The following is a 24132-nucleotide window of genomic DNA, read 5'->3' on the forward strand; positions in this document are numbered from 1 at the left end:
TAGTGTGATACGGAGCTGCAGAGAGAAACGGAACTAAAGCTCTGCACGCTACCACTCCTGCTGGATTTCTGACCATTACCACTCACTCCCACAATGTGCGAGTTACGCTCCCACCCGCACCCACAAACATTCTGACTATTCACGCCTGCACAATAGAGTTGCATTGATTTTGTATCTTCTCCTGTCCTGCAGGGAAAACACATTTTTACTGTGTAGTATTCATAAAGAGATGCATAACTGTTGCTAATAACGTATTGAAATTATGTTCCAGCTCCTAATGATGATGCAAGCTTACAACTCCTCCATTACCTCCTAAATGAGCACAAAAGTAGTAATAACCTGCAGTATCGCAATATGCACGCACTGTTTGGTGTTTCCGTTCTTTGCTCGTTCAGGTGAAGTCGGCAGGTTGCAGATGTGTGGTGTCAGAGAGCACCAGGAGGAGCGCTGACTGAGTACTCAGCCCGGCTGCGTCAGAGTTTGGCCTGCAGTTCTGGCTAAATCTCAGGACCAGCAGTTTATTTTCTGAGTGCCCGCTCTCAACCGCAGCAAAGTTAAAACTGACTGCTCCTGCAAGATTTGCGTTGGGTCCCGCGGGACCCTCGGGATCCCAATCCCAATGCAGTCCTCTAATACATTGGACTGTTGGCTCCAGACACACCTCCCCCACCTGTTATTAGATCAGGAGGAAGATGAAGGAGAGATGAATGAATTAGACCTCAGCCACATTGGTTTGGAAATGAAAACAAAGTTTTTGCCCGCTGATATGCAAACACACATCTCTTCCTACCTCTCTCCATATTGCTCTGTTAGCTACTATGACCCACAAATTATATTGTTCTGTTTCTTCTGTAAGATGGATGTAACTGCTGCTATGTGTTACAAGAAAAGAAGTAGTTCCTGTCATCTAACATAAACATGTAGACACATCTGTATGGTGTGATTAGCTGTATTGACATTCAATATGGCTGATCACAGGGAGAGTTAGAGTTCTTAACATAACTGCCACACAAGTCAAGGTTAAGTTATATATTAGTTTGGAGGCAGTGGTTATCAGTACTATGAGGATTTTACACAGCAAAAATCTTTTCATCATCCATCATGACCATTGCTGGGACAATTACAGCCTTTACATTACAAAGTAATCTACCAGGAATGTGCTCTTGCACATGTTTGGTTAGTCAACCCAGCACCTGGCTGGATGATGTTGTATTACATTTTTTTGCTGGAGCCCTCTGTGTCAGAATCCCTTGTTTGATGAATGAGAGGGCTGCGTTTTGTCATGCTGTGCTGTCATCTGCCACAATAGAGAGGAAATTCTGCTTTTTCTAACATATCCAACTCAATACCAAACACCAAAAATATCTCAAGTAAAATTCAGTCACACTTAGTCACACTTATTTACATTCAATAGGCTGACAAATCAGCCTATTGAGTGTAAATAAATTACTTTGTTGTGGAGAATATAGATAAAGCTCTGTTGGTTTTGCTTCCCATTCAGCCAAGGACTTATTATACAATTATATTATGGACATGATTAATATGATAGCATCTTACATTTTGGACATTTGAACAGTGCAAATTTGTGTGCTGAAGTTAAGCAAAATTCTCTGTGAATAAATCAAGTGATTGTGGTGATTCCTCTGAAATAAATAGTGGAAATAAGTAAAACTCTCACTGGGAATATTGTGGTTCTGAGTATCTGCTCTTTGTCAGTGACATTGTCCCTCCTGTTTGTCTCTCCATCTGTCTCTGTCACACATACGAACAAGCTCACACAGACACTCCATGTTACATTTTGAAGCATGCTCATTAGTGAATGGATGATGCCCATTAACAAGCTCACGATGTCTCTCTCTCAGGGGACTAAGTGTCTCTCAGATTGAATTAAGCCAAACTGTGTTAACTGATTATTCTCTTGAATCCTCTTTGATCCAGTTAGAGAGATATTCTTTGCTCAAGCAGGGATTGTGTGCGTGTGTGTGTCTGGGCGTATGTGTTAGTACGTGGATGTTATGTTTGTGTTCATGTGTGTGTTTGCTTGCTAATAATTGAAGCCACTGCAGACAGAGACCTCCTGACCTCCTACATTTCAAACATAATTCCAGCTTTGATGGTTCTATTATACCAGTCTTGACTATCAGCTCATTCTAACTACGGCGTGTAACATCCAGCTTAAAGCTCCCTGATGCACTCATATCAACTTCTTATCACGCCTGTGGTGTTAAATCTTCTTTTCTTTCTAGAATGGTTTTTCCATTACATCACATTACATCTTAATTTCTTTCTGATTCTACCCTCTGCTTTCTTTATACGTTTTTAGAGTTACAGAGCTAGACTCTAAAATACCACAGTTTGAGGTTGACCTTCAGTAGCTGCTGTTGGAATGGAATTTCTGTCACCTTAATAAAAATTGTTCAGCCTCTCCTATGTTGGAGCCTACGGATTCAGTTTTTCTATCATTAAGTTGAAAGTACTGCAGAAAAGGTTTGTGAGAAAAGAAAAGAAAACATTTATTTTATTTTCTCACATTCAAAGACTTACGGAGCCAGTGTTGTGGCTGCCAGCTACAGCTGCTCTCTGTTTTTTTATCTTTAGTCTAAATTATTACTATTTATTCTTTTATTAAAAGTAGTTGTGGGTGCAGTTTAGTTTAGTTTAGTTTGTCCTGCCTGGTTCCTGTACCCAAGAAGGGGTGCCTCTAATGACTAGACCAGTGGTGTTGACCTCTCACGTAATGAAGTCCCTGGAGAGGCTGGTCCTATCACACCTTCGGCCCCTGGTAAAACCATCACTGGACCACACCAACCAAGGCTGGGAGTGGAGGATGCCATCATCTTCCTGCTTCACCACAGATATGTGCTCCTGGACAGGGCGGGTAGCACAGTGAGAGTTATGTTCTTTGACTTCTCTTTTGTGTTCAACACCATCCGGCCTGCCCTGCTGGGGAGAAAACTAACAGTGATGCAGGTATCCTGGATCAGTTTACCAGGATACCAGGTATCCCCTGGTATCCTAAACTACCTGACTTGGCAGCCACAGTTTGTCAAACTGCAGAACAGCGTGTCTGACACTATGGTGACTAGCACAGGGGCTCCACAGGGATGGTCCTGCCTCCCTTTCTGTTCACCCTCTACACCGCGGACTTCAAATACAACTGTAAGTCCTGACACTTACAGAAGTTCTGGGATGACTCTGCAATCATTGGTTTGTATCAGTGAAGGGAAAGAGGTTGAGTACAGGGGTGTAGTGGACTCTTTCATTCAGTAGTGTGGCTTGAACCACCTCCAGCTTAACACCAGCAAGAGGAAGGAGTTGGTGGTGGACTTAAGTAAGTGGAAATTACCCCTTACACCTATTTCCATCCAGGGGGTGAATGTGGAGACTGTTCAAGACGATAGGTACCTGGGAGTTCACCTGGACAACAAGCTGGACTGGGCCAAGATAACCAATGCTATGTACAACAAGGGCCAGAGCTGTCTCTACTTCCTGCAGAGGCTCTGGTCATGCAATGTTCGCTGTACTATGCTGAAAATGAATTTTTCTCTCTACTTTATATATAATGATATCTTGCAACTGTTGCACATCATTTTCCTCCAGGTCAATGAAGTATTATCTTATTTTGTGAAAAAGCTAGTAACTCACTTTATTTTGGAGCTGCAGATAATGTTAATGTGGTGTCCTATAATAAGTATAATCACAAACCATAACCCTATCCTGGCAAGCATTAATAACAAAGTGTGTCAGTAAGTTATTATTCATATACTTCTTGTCTTGCTCACTCACACATATCTTCTTTTCCTCTTCTCAAAAAACTGACTGAATATATACCCACCTCACTGTTCCTAGGCTTTGACAGAATTGTACTGAGTCACCTATCTTGTTAGTAAAGCATTAAGAATCTTTGTTCTAGCTTTGTAACACAGATGGTTAGTTGCACTTCTGACCTGATAGCCATTTCCCAGTTGTTGATGTGAACACCTTCATCTGGTATGTTTTAGCACCTTTAAGTTCCCTGTTATAGGAGTGTTATAGTGATTTTCTGTCAGACTTAAGTACAGTTTTGTACAGAGAACGTCTGCTCTATTGGGGCATATCTTCTCCCGTTGTTTGTCTCTTTAAAAAGGCTGATAAAAGGTCTCATGGATGAGATGGTGTAATGAGACAGTTTTCTGCCTCCAGACATTATCTCCCCCCTCCTCCACCTCCTCCTCTCCATCCTCTCCTTAGGCTAGCTGGCTGGCTGCAGCACCTGTTGCATGTCTCGACCTAATGCTGCATTCCTCCCCTACAGCCTTTAGCTGGGAGAGAAGAAAAGGAGGGGTATTAAAAAAGGAAGGACAGAAAAAAAAGAGAAGAGGTAGGGAGCTGTCAGATAGTCAGACACCTGGCATGTCAGAGCAGGCGTGAGGTTATTAGGGGAAGACATGTGTATGTGTATATATACAGTATATTGTATAGTATAGTGTATGTGTAGAAGGAGCCTGCTGGCCTTCAGCTGTTGTCAAAACAGCACACTGAGAGGAGTGGAGCCAGACGTAGAGGGAGGAACACAGACACAAATAACCTGTCAGAGAGAAAAGAACTCAGAGAGATAAGAAATGGAAAATGTCTTTAACTTGCCGGTAATTTCTTTTTGAAAGAAAAGAGAAAATGTTACAACAACTTAGACTCTTCATGAATTTAATGGGAATGTGATGCTTATCGCAGCAGAAAGCCCTGTGTGTGTGTGTGTGTATGTGTGTGTGTGTGTGTGTGTGTGTGTCTGTATTCACCCACAGATCTCCTCTCTCCCCGCCTCGTGTGAAACTGGTGTTTATTTGAAGTGGTTTCACAGTGTTTTCTTTCAAAGTATTTATTCTGCAGGTCAAGGTGCACGACAGCATAGTCAAAACACAAGAAACTTAAAGCACAGCTAACCACATCACATGAAACATACAGTACAGCGTGTTTTCTTATGTAAGTGTGTATTCAACTGCGTGCACGACCCTTGTTGACTTTTGCTGTGGCCTGGCTGTGGTGGGTGTGTTTGCTGTGGAGAGGTGTTGAAGGCACCAGAGTATCAACAACACACTCTCATGTTGACACATTCACACTAAGCAACACTAAAATGTACATGCTTGTATGCTAATTAGCGATGCTCAGCCAAAGCAAGTGCCGACACAGAGGGAGATGTAGGATTTACACATTAATATGCTGTCTCCTTTATTTGGTTTTTGTGATAATAGAAGTGGTGTTGTCATGTTAGGGCTCAACACAGTGTGTGTCAAATCAGGTTTTATTAACACACGTTGAATCTCAGTGTGCTCTAATTTCTGTTTTTCTGTTGTTTCTATCAGTAATGAAAACACCACAGTGTGTGGGGGATAATTCAACTGCTCATCTTCATTTTCACTTCCAAATAAATTTTTCTAACCTGGATGTTTTTTTAAAACAGTCTGAATGACTCCTTTTTAGTGATGTTACCGTGTTCCCAGATCTCAGCAATCAAATTGGTGCATTCAGTGATATTATTATACAAAATAATGAAGTTTAATCTTTTAAAGGTGCACTAATCAATATTTTAAGTATACTTTATGTGAAAGATGTCACTCATAATGATGAACCCACAGAATATTATCATCTGATTCTGCAGTTCCTCTCAGCCCTACAGAACATTTTTTAGCATCTTTCAGCTCTTTGTTTTGGTTTCACGGCCCCCCAGCTTTATCGGTTGGGGACTGTTTGCTTCAGTCTCACCACTCTCAGCAAAGTAGTTTCCAGCAGCAGAGAGCAGCTGCTCTCAGTTAAAAAGCTTTGATAAACCTCCTGAATATTTTTTATAATCGACTAACCTCAATGTCCAGAGGAACAATACCAGCTCTCAACTGTGCAACTAAAAATAGTTGGCTTCTAAATAAAGAGATGCACTTATGATTCAGAGCAAAATTTTCAAACATTTTGTTTGATATGCTCAGATGTCCTTAATTTTGGCTTTGACAAAACATTTTCAAACCATTTTTCTTCAGAAAAAGTCTCAAATGTTTTATTCTGATCACATGAATTGCGTACTTATGTTGGCTTTGTTTTCCACATCACATCCAGTACATGCATGCTTCATTTCTCCCCTGTGTGGGTAAACATGGGAAAAGCAGATCAGTAACAAGTAATAGTGGTTTCAAAAATGGGGCTTGGTGTAATTCTCATTAAAAAGGGATTATAACCTGACGGAGTATACTGTATGTTTACACTTTTGACTGTAAAGTAACTACTTAAATGTGTTACATGTAGCTTTTATAACCACCTACAATATATTGCATGCCACTGTTGCACCAGTCATTATATGTAATTACAATAAAGGTAAACAAATGTGAATAAAATGACTGTTAGTTTCTCTGAGGCAGTTCCCAAAAAAAACATGTCTCCCATAACTTGCCTTTTTGAATAATGAACTTGCTGCTCGCTCCATTTGCGCTGCAGAAACACAGCAATCGCTCTTTGCATTGTAAAGCAGTCTTGCAGATTTCCTGTGAAATACAACCCAATGGTGTAAGATATAAAAAGCCATGAAGAGGTCAATAGATGCTGCCAAATCCTCTCAGCAGTGATCTCATTTATTTAGTCTAATTCACCAAAGTCTTATACTAAATGCTGGAATGATTCATTGACATTAAACTGCTCGATGTAGCACCTTTGATCGATTGTGGACTGATTAGCATTCATTGTGTTGCCTCTGCAAAGTACTGTAGGTGACACAGTAGAGGTCCACACACACTGTGCTTTCCTGCATCAGTGCTGCAGCACTATCCAGTGTAGCATATTAAGGTAAAGATATTTCTTAAACATGTATTTGAGTTTGACACATGCATTAAGTCTCACATTGGGACCCTACTGTTTAGGTGTATGTGTGTATAATGTGTCAGGCTCCCTCACTGCTTAATCTGCCAGCACAGGGACTCCGGTTCAGGGCATTCCAGTGCAGGGAAGAATAATGGGATCCTTTCACAGGTGGAGGGATCTGGGAATGTTGTTAATGGCTCTAAGATGGGGAAGACGTCTCAAGGGGCTGAAACATTCCTTAACCCTGCTTTCACGTAAATGGAGGAAAAGAGACGGAGAGGGAGAGAGAGCAGTCAGGGGCAGAGTGGAGAGGCAGCGGTTATCTGGGTCATCCTGGTGGGAAGTGGAAAAGGCAGCCTCTGCTGTATGGCTTTACTTATAGGTGAGGATTAAAAAGTGGGGCATTCAAATAGAGCTTACACTGGTTCTCATTTCAGTTGCTCGTGTTGTTTTGGCATGATTCCAAGTTTTTGGAGTGAAAGGATGATTCGTTTTTTGGGATAGGTGGTTTATGCTTCCTCTATTACTGTTTGTCTTTCCACTGAACAAGAAGTGTAGGCCACCCTGTCAGTGGAGGAGCTGCCAGCCCTCCTGAGACAATTGTATTTCTGTTCAGATGAGTGCTGTCACATAGAATAAGTGTTGTTATTGAGGCTTCTTTCAGCACAACCCCTGGAATGCTTGACAATAAATCTTTTGTAGCCTTTATTTTAGTTTTATTATTTGGATGTCAGTTTCATAGAGCTACATTTTTTTCTGTCTGTTTAAATGCATCAAATGGAAGGAATGCATAACACGGCAGGTACTACACACCAAATAAAGGTCCAGCATTTTGAATTCCTATAGCAAATTCATAAACACAGCCCTCAGTGAGAATACACTGGACAGTGACAGCATATTGTGTGAAATATGGCTTTTCCCTTGCTGTGCATTGCGTGTAGAAGGCAGCATTGAATTATGGGCACGCCACAATCATATTGGTCTCAGCTGGATAAGTCCAATTCTGCTGTAAGCTACTGGAAACACAGAGCTGGCTGACACAAGCTTTATATTCTGCTGCTTACATATTCAGATTTGTGCAGCATAAACAGGATGTTTTATCTTTCCTCTCTCTTTGTCACAAAATTCTTCTAACTACAGTCTTTTCCCAGCTTTTCTCTCACATTTCCATTTTGGGTAATAAAGACTCAGAGGTCATACATCCTTATTGTGATATCACAGAACAGAGCAGAGTAACGTGCCAAAGCACCATTTGTTTTTTCTACTTCCTTTCCCTTGCAGAGTGTGAATCATGTACACATTTGCTCTCCACATGCCTGGAGCCAAGAGATCTCAGTGCAGCCTTTGGTTAACCCCACAGGAATCTGAGTGCTCCATTCAGTTTAGTGCAAATGCTATCTTTGCAATTTATGGTTCCAATCCATTATAATCATGGTTCTGTCGGCCTCCCTCTAACTTGTGTTTCCATCTTTTCTTTTTATTATCCTTTTTTTCCCAGGCCTGGCGAGTGTTATCGAAACTCTGCTGTGGACAAAGATGGCTGCTCCTCCTCTCCCTGCTCTTTCTCCTCTTCCTCACAATCTCTGTGATGACAATTACTCTCCCCCTCCCGTTACCGCCCTCTGACATTGACCGACGTTCATCCCGGGTGCTGAGCTCAGCCAGGGGGTTCAGATCCATGCCCAGGGTGGTGGAGCCCCCTCCAGCTACTGCCTTCCAGCAGCCACTCACTCTGATCCTCCCAAACATCCACAGTGGAGCTTGGAAAACCAGCAATAGAAAAGAGACATTTAAACATTCAGCGTCACCTAAACCTTTTGGGGACGCTGCTGTCGATGGCAAAAACAGCATCAAAGAGAGAGGTCACATAGACTTGCCAAAAAATAAACACAAAAACAAAGGCATTGTTTCCAAAAGAAAAGACATGACAGGCGCCATCCAGCATCCAATCGGTTATCACCATCCTCTCCTCTCAGACTTTACAGTCAACACAGGGCCAAGGCATAGAATTATGCCAAGCAACCACAGTGCTGTGGTAAAGCACGCTGCAGAGACATACATTCATCTTGAAAGGAGCAAATCCACAGCAGCACATATCCCTTCTCTAGCAGATAGACTAGTAATTGATAGAAGAGCTGCAGACAGACAGACAGGCAGATGGAAGGATAGACACACAAATAGAAATGCAGACACACAAATACATGGCAGCCATACAAGTGCAAAGCTAACTGAACATCACCAGGCTTTAGAAAAACACAGACAGGCAACAAAGCACCCTGGGAAATCTGACAAAGTCAGTAAGGAGCAGCAGGCTGTGAAAAAGCCCTCCAGGGATCTCAAAAAACACCATAATCTCTCAAAGGATCCCTCTGAAGCGAAGAAGAATCCCGGGTTGTTGGACCGTAGAATGGCTTTGTCCAAACCAGAGGCAGATGTAAAGAAAGATGACAGCAGCTGGTGTCGGAGCTTTACAGAGCAGGACTTCCCAGACAGTGACCACAGGAGGATCAGGATTAGTCCAGATCTCCAGCGTCTCCCCTGGCTCAGCAAGGATGACATCCAGAAGATGGAGCTTCTTGCTGGGGGTGAGGTGGTTAGTAAGGCCAGGGTGCCTGCACATGGACAGGTACTCCAAGTGGCCCTGGACCCACCTACACACCAGCAGGTAAATGTTTTACTGTTTTTAATTATAATTTTAGAAGATCATTTGAAATGTCACACAGTTTAGATGGATATATACTTTCACAAAGTATCTCCCAGCCACAGTGACCATAAGCACTGTATTAAACCTCCTGAACAACTGTTACATATCATCAGTGACTCTCATGGTATTAGTCTTGTCAGCTCAAGTCAAATTTGATTTAATAGCTCAAAATTACAAGTTAGTCTCAGAGGGATTTAAAATCTGAATAACATATGACATCCTGTAGACCCTTGGTTCCTTACCAGGAAAAAAAAGGGGGGAGGGGGCAACAGAGGAACAATCCCTTTTCCAGGACAGAGAGACTTAAACCAGGTGTCATATACAGTATACAGAGTTGCTACACACACCGTCCTGCAGCCAGAAATACTCACTAGAGCACCAAATGTGGATTAATCCGCAGCTGAAAATAGTCCCCAACAAATTCACTATCGGCTCTTGTTTGAATAATGATTGGTAAAAACTACAGTACCCAGCTGTTTTAGGAAATTACTGGGCCTTAACAAAGAGAAAGAAAGAAACTATTTATTTAAGACCTGCTTTAAAGGTGTGTGTCTCCAGAAGGAACTGATGAAGGTTAGAGTGCCACAGACAGGGTAGGGTAGTCAGAGCATTGAAAGATGACAAATGCATTGTTGGTTTTGGTCTTGGTAGGAAAAACATATAGACTTCAGTGTAACTCCCTGGAATGGAATGAAAAATACATCCAAAAACATTAATCTGTGTAGTATGCTTTCAAAAATTTTCAGCAAATGTCATTTATAGGTGGGCACCATACAGTAAATGTACTGTAACACCACCTATCCCCTAGTTGTATATGAAAACTCTAAAAAGCTACCTCGCTGTGCAGAAGACTGAGGACAGATCTGGTGAATGAACAGATAGCTAAAAAAGTATTATTTTATTGTTCACATCATCATAAGTGAAGCCATTTCAACAAAGTATTAATGGCTGTAGCCTGAGGCACCAGATATTGGGAATGCTGTTCAATACAAGGTGGTGTTTTATAAATGAAAACTAAATGGAAAGTGTTACATAACTGTATTTGTCCATCACCGCAGACATCAGCGATGAATTCACCTCAGCATGGGCCTGTGCATGGACTTTCAGCAACCCACAGTGAGCGCTGCCACCAGGGGCAATGCTCCCTGATCAAACGCACTGATGACTGGTTTGAGGTGTTTGCCTTCCACCTGGACAGGGTGCTGGGACTCAACAGAAGTCTCCCTGCAGTGCTAAGGACTTTCCACAGTGAGATTCTACCTTATCGGTACACCAGTGGCACCCCCAGACCTGTAGTGTGGTGGGACCCAGATATTCAGCACTTAGCGGATAGCGACAATGACCAGAACTCAGTACCACTTGGCTGGGTTCAGTACCAGAAGCTGCTGCAGCTCCACTGTGGGAATGAAGCAGATCTGAAGTCAGCACCCTGTGTGGGAGTCCACCACTCAGAGTGGGGGAGACTGGCTCTCTTTGACTTCTTATTACAGGTAAGAGAAGTGTTTTTATCATGGTTTGGCTTTCTTCTGTGGAAGAGAAACATAACCACACACACACGCAAAACCAGCATAATCTTTTAATTATTGCAAGGGGGAGAAAGAAGTGTTTTCCATCCCGGGGGAGATAGGGTAACTGGGGTGACGGGAGGATTCCTATGTGATGTGAGCCTTCAAGCTGTTTTTAATTTACAGTAAAATGTGTCTCAGACATTTCAGTGCTTTCCTTTGATTAGCATGTTTCCATACCGTTCCTTTGGAGGTCTGAGTGAGTGCAGCAGCTGTGCATCTGTTCAATTTGGCACTATACTGAGGATGAGGCCTGGTCACACCATAAAGTGGAGTTAATACATGAGCCCTTGCATTATAGATGGTAGGTACCTGGTGACATAGTGACTATTTGCAGGGCTAATTTTTGAACTACTGTATTTGGTGAGCTAACCGCTGACACGCTGGAACATGCTAGTGCTAGTCAGTCACAATAACTCTAATTAACGTGCAAAGTATACTGAACTATCAGTTAGCAAGCCAGCTAGCTAAATTACTAACAGTAATATATGTTCACACAGTTCATTCAAGATACGCAAACCATGACTCTTTTGTACAGTTTATACCATACTTTGGTGGAGGAGGATTCAATAAAAGTTGATGCAACACAGCCAATAAACTAGATAAGATTGATAGCTTCTCTCTGTTTCCTAAATAACATTGTCAAGGTAGAAGGCAAATTCACATATAAAACTTCACCAAAGTTGAATACAACATGAAAAAAAATGTGCAAATTTACTTTGCCCTGAAACCGCATCTGCTAATCTGAGATTAATGGAATGAATTGATTTTGCAGCCAAATGTTGCCATTTTAAATGCTGGTGGGATCGGGGCTTAACCCACTAAGTCAATGTTATTAATCCTAGCTCTTCATTCTTCATCATTTCTTCCACTTTTTAAAGCTTTGCCATTCATTCCTCATTGATTTCTGCTTTTCTAGGTACATGTGCTGAAAAGACTGATGTATTAGTTTCTCATTGACCATCAAAGCACACAAAGCACACAGTTCTATCAACCTGTGCTTTGATTTGCTCAGTGAATTGGAAGAGAAGGCACACAGACTGAACGAACATGACTCATATTTGGTCACACACACAACAAAGAAACACCAGATGTTCTTGCTGGCCAAGCAATTAAATTTAGGATATGATCAAAGACTCGGCTTAATGTGTAATTTTTCCTGACCTGCAAGATAGGATGTCTCTTCTTGATCGGATCTCACACATAAGTATCAAAAATCTGTTTTCACTGTAGCAATCCTCCCACTCTGGAGAAAGTTTCCCAAACCATTTACTGAGGATTACAGTACACAAGAGAGCTGCAGCATCAGTTCAGCAAAAGGGTACAGTATGTGGCTGTAATAGTAATCTATGTTGATACAGCTAAAACACTATCTGTTGACAGGTTATTACACTCTGCAGTCAGCACATGTATGTAATTGTAATCGAAAAATCTATTAACTGTGTTTTATGGGCCATGTTTACTAAAGGACTGTGGTGGTGGTAATCTGCAATATGTATAATGTACAAAACATTGATTATCTATAAACCTGTGCACACAAGCCTTTTTGCCTGTGGAAACCAGCTTTCCACTGTACAAGAGATAGTAGCTGTGTATCCTTTTTAATATGTATATTAAGGAGCAGCTCCGTTAATCCAAACAAACAGGAGACAAATGACCTCTGAGTTGAAATTTTCCGAATATGAATTTTCATCTGATTCAGTGACTCAGAGTGTAGTCCAAGCATGCAGTATGAGTCAATATTAATGCCTCTGCTATGCTAATGAGACTATTGATGTGATTAGGTCATAGGCACTTATTGCATCGTCTACAGTTTCACAGGTTTAACATGTCACAGGTTTTGTGGAGTTGCCCCAGTAAACCAATAGGTTTTATGTTGTGTTGTTGATCACTGTTGTGTATCCGTTGGTCCATTCATCTTTGTCCTCATATTCCTGCTCAGCGTATTCAGGGCCATAGGTTTTCTATAGTGTATCCCAGCATGCAGTGGGTGAGAGTACACCTTTGAAAGGTCTGCAGTCTCTCACAATAGTTATTATATTACTAACTATAATAACTACTATTCAAGACAAGCAATTAACTCATATCCAATAATTGAAGTAGATGAATAGAGTAGTGGATAGTTTACAGGTCACCTTAAGTTGCTTGTCTTAAAGTGTGAGAGGTAACCAGAGCACCCAGAGTAAACCCATATGAACATGGGGAGAGTATGTAAACTGCACACAGAAAGATGCTATGGTAGATCTGTCATTAGTAGCCAGAGGCAAGCAAACCTCCAAAATCTGATTCTGACGGTGTCACCATCACCAGCGAGGTGTCTCGTTGTGATGAAGCGGTACCCCAGAGCTTTTTCACATTCCAGATGCTGCATTCAAAATGTATGTGTGTCGTCAAGCACTAAAGTCCTCCTTTGCTTCCTTTTCTTTTGTACCTGTGTTGTCCAGTGATTGTTTTGACAGGACTTCAGGAAGTTAAGAAAACAGTAAGGCTGCCAAACTTAAGACAGTTCCCCAGAGAAAACACTAAAATCACTGCTGTCTCTATTAGATGTTTGGGAGAATATGAACAGGAACATCACTGCTTTCAGCAAGGACTCAAAAGATATGATAAACATAACAGTGTGTGAATATTCTGTGTCTGTCCACACTTAAACTGTATGTTTATTCTTGTACACAGATCTCTCTTGAAAAAGAGATGCTGATGTCAATGAGACCACCTGTTTCAGAATCAGAATCACCTTTATTTATAAGTATGTTTATTTGACTCTGGTTTCTAGTGGCTCCCTTTGTACTTAGAACAATGTTCAGGAAGATGCACATGGACAAACAGCCAAAACAAGGACAACAAAGTCAAACAAAGATAATTAAATATAAACATGTCACTTATGTACAAGCAAGAAGGTGAAAAAATAGATACATACATAGATATATACACATATAGAAATCACAAACAACAACATATCATATTTATACACAAGTAAGAGTTTTTGCAAAGTAAGTGCTGAAATAAATACTGAATAGGTAAAGTAATAAGTTACTTTTTATACAGTATATACAGCCTGCTCAAATATATATTTAACAGTACTGGATGAAATAAATAAATAAAATTAGAGCAGTAACAATTAATCAATTAGTTGATTGACAGAAATTTAATGCACCACAATTTTGATAACTGAATAACTGTTTAAGTAATTTTTGGAACAAAAATGGTAAAAATTAATTTGTGCCAGCTTCAAAAAATGTGAATATTTCATATTATATATGTTTCATAATTTGCTGACAAATCAATTGAGAAAAAAACAATCAAGAAAATAATTAAATATTATAATAATATAAACAGTGTGTCATCTGGAGGCAGGCCAAGAGCAGACTTCTTACGTTGCTTATGGCTAAGCTGGTGCTGCCCATGGGTTTGATGGACAGCTGTGATGGAGGAGAGGCTGGTGAAGATGTGTCTAAAATTGCTGCAGCTCACATGTTGTTGAACACAGATCATAAGGCAGAGGTGAGGTGAGGTTGTGTGTAGCTCCCTCTGTCTTATGATGAAAAATAATCTCAGAAAATGTTTGATTTGATAAAGGTGTGACTTTTGAGGCAACTGGCTGCACTAACAGCAATGCAGCATGCATTTAAAGACCAAAAGGAAAAGAAAAATTCTACAAGCTACAACTGTCAAAAGAGCTAACTACACCATTACTGACTGAAAGAAGTGTTTCCAAGTATAATTAGATATCAGTTAATTAATTTCTGACTGATGAAAAGGTACATAGGTCACGGCAGGGCAAAACTGCCTGGCTTATTTCTACATAATGGTTCAACTTAATGAGCAATACCTACACATTAGAAGTGTGTATGTGTGTGTGTGTGTGTGCGTGTATAAGAGGTATTAGCTCCCTGTCTGTGTCTGTGCTTTTGTCTCTCTCTGTGTGTGTGTGTGTGTGTGTGTGTGTGTGTGTGTGTGTGTGTGTGTGTGTGTGTGTGTGTGTGTGTGTGTGTGTGTGTGTGTGCATTTTAGGATTTACATTTTGAGTGGAGCTCGTTTATGAGGTGTCAGCTGCTAATGATTCTGCCAGAGCTGTTGTTTTTGTGCTAAACGACAAGCTGGTGAAGATACAGAGCATTAAGCAGAGAAGCCTTTATACAGACAGACAGACAGATAAGACAGATAGATAGACAGACAGACAGATACATAGATAGAGAGCTAGATAGATAGATTGACAGACAGATAGACAGACAGATAGATAGATAGATAGATAGACAGACAGACAGATGGAAGGACAGATGGACAGACAGATAGATGTGGGTGGTTGTCATAGTGATAGTGAAGTATAGACACTAAAGTGGAGAAGATAAGAGTGAGAGATGCAAATAATGTCAGCTCTTCTCTTATACAGGCAGAGGAAAGTCAACATATGAACTGAAAAAGGAATAGATTAGATTACAGTACAAAAAAGATTTTCCTTCTTCAACATTAGACAGCTGTTTAATATAATCCATACTACCATTTTGATTTTCCCACTCCAGAGATCCTCATGTCCATGGATGATGAGAAAGCATTCGGCAGGGTGGAGTGAGAGTATTTGTTGTTTAAGGGCTTGATAAATTTCATTTTGGGAAGCAATTCATTGGCTGGATTAGATTATTATATACCACACCACTATCTTCAGTGGGTACAAACAGGGTGTATTCTGAGCTTTTTACAATTTCCTGTGTAACAAGATACAGCTGCTCTCTACTGCCGCTACTTTTTGTGCTGACCATAGAGCCTTTGGCCATTGCAATTAGGCAAGATACTACATTGACGGGTATATTCCTGTAGGGGTTGGAACAATGGGTATCACTCTGCGCAGATGATATGATACTGTATATTTCGAATCCAGACAGCTCTATACCCAGGGCCCTCTCTATCCTTTATGCCTTTGGTAGTATCTCAGGGTATAATTTGAATCTATTGCAAAGTGAGGTTTTCCCTACTAATTCCTCAGCTCAGGTTTATCCTTTTCATACATTTCCCTTCAATGTTAGTCAAGGTCAATTCACTTAACTTAGGGGGTCAGGTCACAGATAATATACTGTATGTAGACTTAAGGAAAATTTTACCCTGTTAGTAGTTCAGTCAGTTAGAACAGAGTCTTAAACACTGGATGTCTCGAGAGCTGTCTCTTGCTGGCAGAATAAATGCCTTAAAGATGAACATGTTGCCCACATTTAGTCATCTTTTTTAGTGTGTCCAAGTATATATCCCCAAGACATTTTTTAAACATCTAGACACAATTTTATCCAGCTTAATCTGGAATAATAAATGCCCACACTTGAGCAGAGCTTATTTACAATATCCAAAAGAGCTAGGTGGTATGGCTCTACCAAATTTTCAGCTATATTACTAGGCAGCTAATAATTACCCTATTCTCCATTGGCCTTAGGATCCAGGCCCTGATGCTCCCTCTTAGTGCAATCTTGAGGCAAGAGCTTGTGCTTCCTCCTCACTCTGCATTAATTCATGCATCTGTGTCCTCAGACACTGCCCCATACATGAATAACATCTTGGTCAAAACAACACTTGGAATATGGAAGCAGGTCCAGCTGCATTATGGATGACATAAGCTCTCATAGTCTCTCTGCGATCATTTAAAGGCACAATATCTAACCTATATAGTGCACTGTTTGCCTAACAAAACTGTTATGATGACATAACAGACAAAACTAGGGTTGCTGTATTAAAATGAGTCCACACCTTGTCTATTTGTGCAAGACATGGGCTACTACAGTGTAAAATACTACATCGGGCACATTGGACTAAAGAGAGGTTGTCAAAAAGATTCCCTGACACAGATCTACCATGTAACCATTGTAAAATGATCCCATCTTCATATTTACATATATTTTGGAACTCTTACGCTCTTGTACGCAATCATTACAAAAGAAACACATTTTCCAGAGTGTCACAAACACGTTGAAATTACTCTTTGGATTATCACAATTTGATCCATTAGGCCCAGAAAAAATGTAAAAATCTTGATGACCAGTTTAATTATGTCATGTCATTCATGTGTGGGGGAAGCCAACAGGAGCTTTTTTGTGAGCAAATGTTAAGGGAATGTATTGGATGCCATCCATTGGAAAGCTCTCCCTGATAGATGCTTTTTTTGCCTGAGTCTAAATTTACTCTTAGATTTGAACTTGTTTAAAGAAAGAAAATATAATTTGATCAAAGCAGACTTTGTGGGAATGAAGTGTCAAACAATAAGAGACAATTTAGCTCACTGTCACCACCTAAATTAACCTTTGGCTGTATTAGAACACAGCAGGTCTGTTTTCAGTGAATATATGACAGTGTGACAGTGAAGCTCATCAGAACTACAACTCAAAAGCAGCCAAGTCTCTCCAAAAGCAAAGTTCTAAGAGATATTCACAGCTACCATGTGGCCATTAAAACATTAATGATGAGCCAATGAGTGGGCACACTAACAGCAGATCAGTTAGGACACTCCCATCAAAGTTTGCACTGTTTATTGTAGCAATAACACACATTTTGGCTTTGCTTTAGAACAAATCTGCTCCAGCTTGAGACAAACGTGACTCTGAGCTCCTGAACTTCCAGCTGCGCCTGAAATTCACCGCAATTTTTTTAAATGACAATCAGGAGCTGTTTAAAGTAATTTGGAAGCCCTGAGGAAAGATTAAAATGAGGCCCTGAGGCTGTATGAAAGAAGTTTGGGACTAATTTTCATGTGAGATGAAATATCCCAATGAGTGGTTTTATCCAAATGATTGCAAAGTTGTGAGGCTGACTTTGCAATTGTGCAGCACTTTCACTTTGATTTACCACCTCTCTACAGAGGCACAGTGCCATGACAACACCACAGGAATCCCTGCCCCTCCCTGCATCACATGAAACAATTAGGGCTACAGAACAAAGACGGTTTGGAGGCAGTGAACAAAACCAAATGATGATTCACTGTAGCATTCTCAGTCTGTATTTAAGAAAACATGGATATCTGCAATGTGCATTGTGGCTACAACTAGTAAATTAGTAACTGTGTTTCCATTATTACCATCTGTTTCCTATATGTTTGTTTACTTGTAATTAAACAGGTTTGGTTAGCCATATCTGGGTATGTTTACATGCACACTATGAAGCTACTACTACAAATAATATGAGAAAAGCAAGTCTGGAGTCTCTAGAGTTCCCACAATAATCCTGTTTACCAAACTGTAAATAAGATTGTGTATCCAGAGGAAATGATGTTTGAGGTAAAAAAAAAAAAAAAAAAGGTAAAAAAAGCTGTGATTGGGACACAAAGGATTTCACTGTATATATGTGGAAACTGTGTGGAATAGATGACCAATCTGGTGTATTAGAAAGCGCAGGTGAGACTGTGGTGCCACTATGAATATACAGTACATGTACATGGTTACAGGTATTTCATCAACTGAAAGGGAAGGACCTTATACTTGTCATTAGCAGCTGTGGATGATATTACTGGTAGAAATCAACCAGTCATGAACTGCCAGGAGGGTCATTTTTACCCCCTGCCCCAACAGGGTCAGCAATCACAAAGATGTCATTTCTTGAGGTAGTTAAGTTGTTCATTTTCATCTGTTTTTTTTTTTTTAAATAAGCAAGACTTGACAAAATAACTATTTAAAATTCAGTTTATGGTTATGGTTTATTAATTTTACAATCGCTTTAGGCTATTTCATTACAGATTGAAAAGGTCAAATACATTTTAAAATTCATCAATAAACTGCTACATGGCTACAATAAACAAACAACAAAATAATTAACACATTTAAATAATTTAATTATTGTAAAAGAAATTTATGTGAAAGTTTTTAGTTACACTGCTGGGAATAAAGAAACAGAGCGCTCACTATTTATTAATCTTCCAATTGCTTTATTTCATTACAGATTTAAAATGGTCATTTATATTTTAACATTCATCAATAAGCTGTAGGCTACAATAAACAAACAACCAAATAATTAACACATTTAAATAATTTAATTATTGTAGAAGAAGAAAAATTGTGGATGATAATGTGTTGTTTTATACTGGGAATACAGAAATGGAGCACTCACTCTCTCTTTCTCTCTCTCTCAGCATAGTTTTCAATTTCCGTTCTCACTTGTTATTGCAACAACAACAGACGTCCTCAGATGAAGATTCCTTGTCAGTTCCCTTTTACACGCAACTGTATTTAAACATTTGTTGCACATCCTGATGATGGAATCCTTTTGAGTGAAATACAGCCACACTTTGGATTGTGTAGCTTTAGGCATTTTAATCGTGTTTAAGGTAGCGACTAGCTAACAGTAGGCTACCTGGTGCCATAAGAACAAATGTAAAGTTAACGTTAGCTAGCAAAGGCATGTGTGGTGATGCGTCTGTTGCATGTAAGGTCTGTGTCAGGGCACCAGAAGGCGAATAATTCAGTTGACAGTTCAGGCATTTAAGTGGCACTGAAATCTGCGTTGCAATTCAGTCCAGTAGGTACCGGTCATATAGGAACTGGTGCCACATTGGCACCTGGTTTCGGTACCCAATACTAGCTGTAAGCTGCTTCAGTGAGTTGACGCCTAATGTTAATATAGGAAGTCATGGCCAGAGTAGCTGGAGTTTGACAGACAGGAGCCTGGTTATCTGTGTGGTTATTCTGCCTCCATTTGACCAGTAGAAAGCTCTTTGTGGTTAAACAAAATCAAACTGCTAATGAAGGCAGGAGGGCTGCTCTGTGTTCACAGTGTCCTCTGAAAACACCAATAATAATAATAATGGAATAATAATAATGCAATAATGGAAACGGTTGGCAGTATTGATACCGTCAAATGTTTCATTGTGGTATATAGTAAAAACAGTAAACTGGCACATCGCTACTCTACACTAGTTATATCAAGTAGAGGTGGTTTGAGCAAGAGGAGTTGCTTGACTTGATTTGGGGGAAGGGATCATGGTCATCCACAGTTTTACCTTCAGGTCAAGTTTACCAATCAGTAATGTTAGCCCTATTTATGGTTTAGTATGTAGTAAGGGTCGGGGTTAGACATTTAGTTGTGATGGTCAAGGTTGAGGGAAGGGGCTAGGGAATGCATTATGTCAATGAGGGTTCTCACAAGTATAGGAATACAAACGTGTGTGTGTGTGTGTGTGTCTGAGCGTGCCTGCTTGCTGGAGTGGAAAATAAGGTAATATAACATTTTGCTTAAAAAAAGACTGGAAATGTCTCAGCAGGCAGTGGTGTAACAGGAAGGATGCAGTGCTGAGCAGTGGTGTATGTAGAGAGAGTGATTGCAAAATCTGTTATATGATTAGAATTAGTATGGAACATATGACTATAAATTACTTCTGTGTCTGTCTTTGCTACTATGGAGTATCATTGGCTTATGATTTCCACCTGATTCAGTGCAGATGATAAAAAACGAACTTATTGAATAATTAAGGCAAAAAAGGTTTATCAAACCAAACCTGTTTTAATCAAATCATGCAGGTTTCATAAAGATAAGTCAACACTTCAGAACAATTCAGCTTAGAGCTGAAACAATTAGTTAACTATTTTAATAATTGATTCACTTTTCAAGAAAAAATGCAACACATCTACTGGCTCCAGCTTCTTAAAGGGGACGTATTATGCTTTTCCTTATTTCCAGACATATATATAATGTCATAACGTCGGATGTTATTGTTAAAAGTGGCCGATGTGTCAAATAACGAGGTAAACATATATAGAAGTAATCCCTGCAGCAGTGACTTCAGACTGCTCTGAACACTGAGTTTCCAACGTTTTTTTCTACTTCAGCCTGAGCTGACATCAGCTCGTGACGGATTTCTTTATATTCTTTATCTGCTACACACATAGCATGTGAGTTGTTGCTCTGCTCAAGGAGTAGTCACGCCAAGCCATGACTCCATTACACAGCACAACAAAGTAAAATAAGTAGTTTACTTGTTGGAGGTGTGCTGGTTGTGTGCAGCTCCTCATAAAACATCTCACTGTGGCTGTTTCTGCTTGTACTCTTCCTCCCTGCGTTATTTCTAACTGATCCGCTGAACAAAGAGTTCCAAATATCTCCATATGTTGTTGTGTCGAAGCTCTGCTGATTTAGTGAGGAACACATTTCACTTCCTGTAAATTCTTCACAATAAAAGTGTAACCTGGGTCACAAAGAGTTAACAACACAGAAGTGCCTTAGCCAATCAGAGCGCAGGTCCGCAGCACCGTAGGCAGGCTACACAGCGTACGCTAGTCAGACTAGTAATGGGCGGACCGATTATTTTCACAGTATCGGTTCCTTCTAGTTGATACATGCATATGTATCGAACATTTCGAGTTTTGATACTTTATGCAAAATATGCCGTCAGTTTCTCCGTGACACTGAGACATAGCACATGCACAGTCGACAGCTAGTGCTGCCTGCCCCACAAAATTTCTCTTCAGTGCATTACCAGTCATCATTGATAAGTTTGCATTAATAAAGATAAAATACTAATTTAAATGGCTATATAAGCTCAATATGATGTTACAGAAACGTGATGTGACACTGACCAACGATCTGTCTGTCTTTTTGAGGGGCAGGTAGCAGACCGCCTAGTTCGAGAGAGCAGCAGTTCGTTCAGTCTCGTTCAATTTAACTGTCTCGACTCGAGTCCGATTAAATCTCCTCTCGTTTACTCATACGTCCTCGTTCGAGAGAACGGCTCATTTGATCTCGTTCAGTGAGTAGCTGCCAGGCAGTCTCGACTTGAGTCACTCACTGACGTTCTCGTTCGAGAGTGCTGACTGACTCTAACACAACTCACTATACACAGACTTTAAGACACTCACTAGCCTTGCAATATTAATGCTACAATCAACCCATAATGCAACACTCAAGTTTGTTTTACATTGGTACTTTATCCATTCAAAAAGAGTATCTGATGTTGTGAACATGTAATTGTTTGGCCATTAGCGGAGTGTGTATGCAAATTAATCTATAGACCGACATGCGTAACCGGTCAAAAATATTCTCTGCGGTTAAACGATTAACAGTTAACTGTTGACATCCCTAATCAACAATGAAAATAATCGTTGGAGCCCTGATCCAGTTATATATCATTTCATTGTTGTGAGTTCCACTGTTCATGGTAAAGTGATTGGGAGGATTAAAAATAGATTTATTATGAAGAATTGATTACAAGGAGCCAATCGAAAAGCTGTTATTTGCGTCTTTGACTGTCTTTCTCTCTTTCCTAACTCTTCATCTGAAAACTGAAAACACAAAAAGCAGCCAGCTGTATTTCTGTCTTATATTAGCATTCATGTATTTACTGTTGCTCCTACACATTTGAGCACATACTGTGAATGTATCTCTTCCAGGCTCAGTTTTACAGCAGCGGATACTGAACATTTCACCGTTATTTTCACATTTCAACTCCTCAGTGTTGAGCTGCTCTGACACAGTCCGCTTACACTGCAGAGGCTGCACCCTGTCGCTGAGTTTACAATGTCCAGTAGTAATTTTGTCCTGCTTTGTTCTGTCCGCACAGTGAGATGGAATGTGTATCTAACACCCATCTACAGTGTGTGTGTGGGGTTGAATATGAATAACCCATGAGGCAGCTCTCTCCCCCTCACTGCCAGAAGTCAATCCCTGTAACACGGCCAAGCTCTAATAGCCTCCTATTGATCTGCTGAGAGCCGATGAGCGCGCCTCTGAACACTTGTTCCTACCTGCTCCCTTAACACCTCCCTGGGCTCTGATAGCAGGGAACCAAACACCAAAGGTGCAGGAAGAGCAATGTGAAGGACACACACACACACACACACACACACAGTAGCTGCAGAGGACACCCTGGGGAGGATAGGGGAACTGAGGATAAGGTGACAATTTGAGTGCAGGTTTGAAAAATGAAAGGTACACTGCTCCACACTGCTGCCTAGCAATTCCAATGCTGCTACAGCTGTGTGGAAAAATCGACCAAGACTCAGTAGGCTGAGGATGATGATGGACTCAGCTCAGTCTGAAATCAGTTAAAAGTGTGATCATGCTAACCCAAGTCTGAGGCCAACTTAGCAATTCTGAAGTCCTGCTAGCAGCCCGTCCACAAACAACATACAGATTATTGTCTTATTTGTAGAGCTTTTGGAGGGGCAGAAATGTTAAGTTTAATTTTAGTAAGGTGCAGTCATTAACATCAGATGAAACATTTCAGATGAAAATGTTATCAATTTATATGCTAAATGCCTGGCGTATTATAGATCTCTCCAAGTATACAGGAAGTGATGCGTTAACCAGAGTAGCTGCAGCCAGCGTGGTGTCTTTGGAACAGACAAAACAAAGAAATGTCCTGATTCCATACTACGTACTACATGTTGTTTTTGCAGTTATTAAACAAGGAAATGATGTCCATCTCCAACAGACGTCGATCATACTGTCATGTTTTTCCAAAGATTTAATACTTATCTATTTGTTTTGAAAGATCTTCCCAATGTTATCTCACCAGCAAAAAGTCAGGTCAACCAGGGAAGACACAAGTTGTGATGAATTCAGTAGTCTAGTCTAGCTGGCATTGACCCCATCATCTGAATGGATACTTAGGGATAAACAGGGTCTTGATGTGGTGATGGGGTGGTGAAGCAATGATATGGCATAGACTGCAATTACAGCAGAGAAAGACAAGACAGGTAAGGTGGTTTAAATATTCATCAGCTAAGATGATCATTGGATGATAGAAAAGCCCGTGCGCAGACCCCAGTGAAATTGGAAAATAGCTGCGAGGTGGGGCTCAGAGTGATTACAAAATAGGCTGGTAGTTGTCCTCCTGCTTGAACTTGCACTAAAAGCTTCATTAGTATGTATACTGACTCTTTTGAGTATACTTACTTTTGTCATCCTTTAAAGTGTGAGCACACTACATTCTCCAAACCTGCAGTTGGTCCTTCCTGTAGTTGGGATTTGCAGAGAAAAGAGCAGCACCCACAGAAAGTCAAATTTCATTAGAGCAAAACCTCCCGAAAAAGGCAGCACATACCCTCCACACTCTGACTGACTAGTAAACACTGAGAAGTA

General features: G+C 40.4%; 1 protein-coding gene across 2 annotated transcripts in view; it reads left to right on the plus strand.

Annotated features, from left to right (window-relative positions):
• gask1a (golgi associated kinase 1A) overlaps positions 1–24132 on the plus strand; it is a 63777-nt gene that overhangs the window by 19648 nt on the left and 19997 nt on the right. For both annotated transcript variants that reach the window (XM_067602463.1, XM_067602464.1), the window contains 2 exons: positions 8318–9484; positions 10582–11013. In XM_067602463.1, the coding sequence (XP_067458564.1) occupies positions 8318–9484; positions 10582–11013 (1599 nt within the window). The remainder of the gene's footprint in view (positions 1–8317; positions 9485–10581; positions 11014–24132) is intronic.

Source organism: Thunnus thynnus, chromosome 10, assembly GCF_963924715.1.
Source record: "Thunnus thynnus chromosome 10, fThuThy2.1, whole genome shotgun sequence".
Taxonomy (NCBI): Eukaryota; Metazoa; Chordata; class Actinopteri; order Scombriformes; family Scombridae; genus Thunnus; species Thunnus thynnus.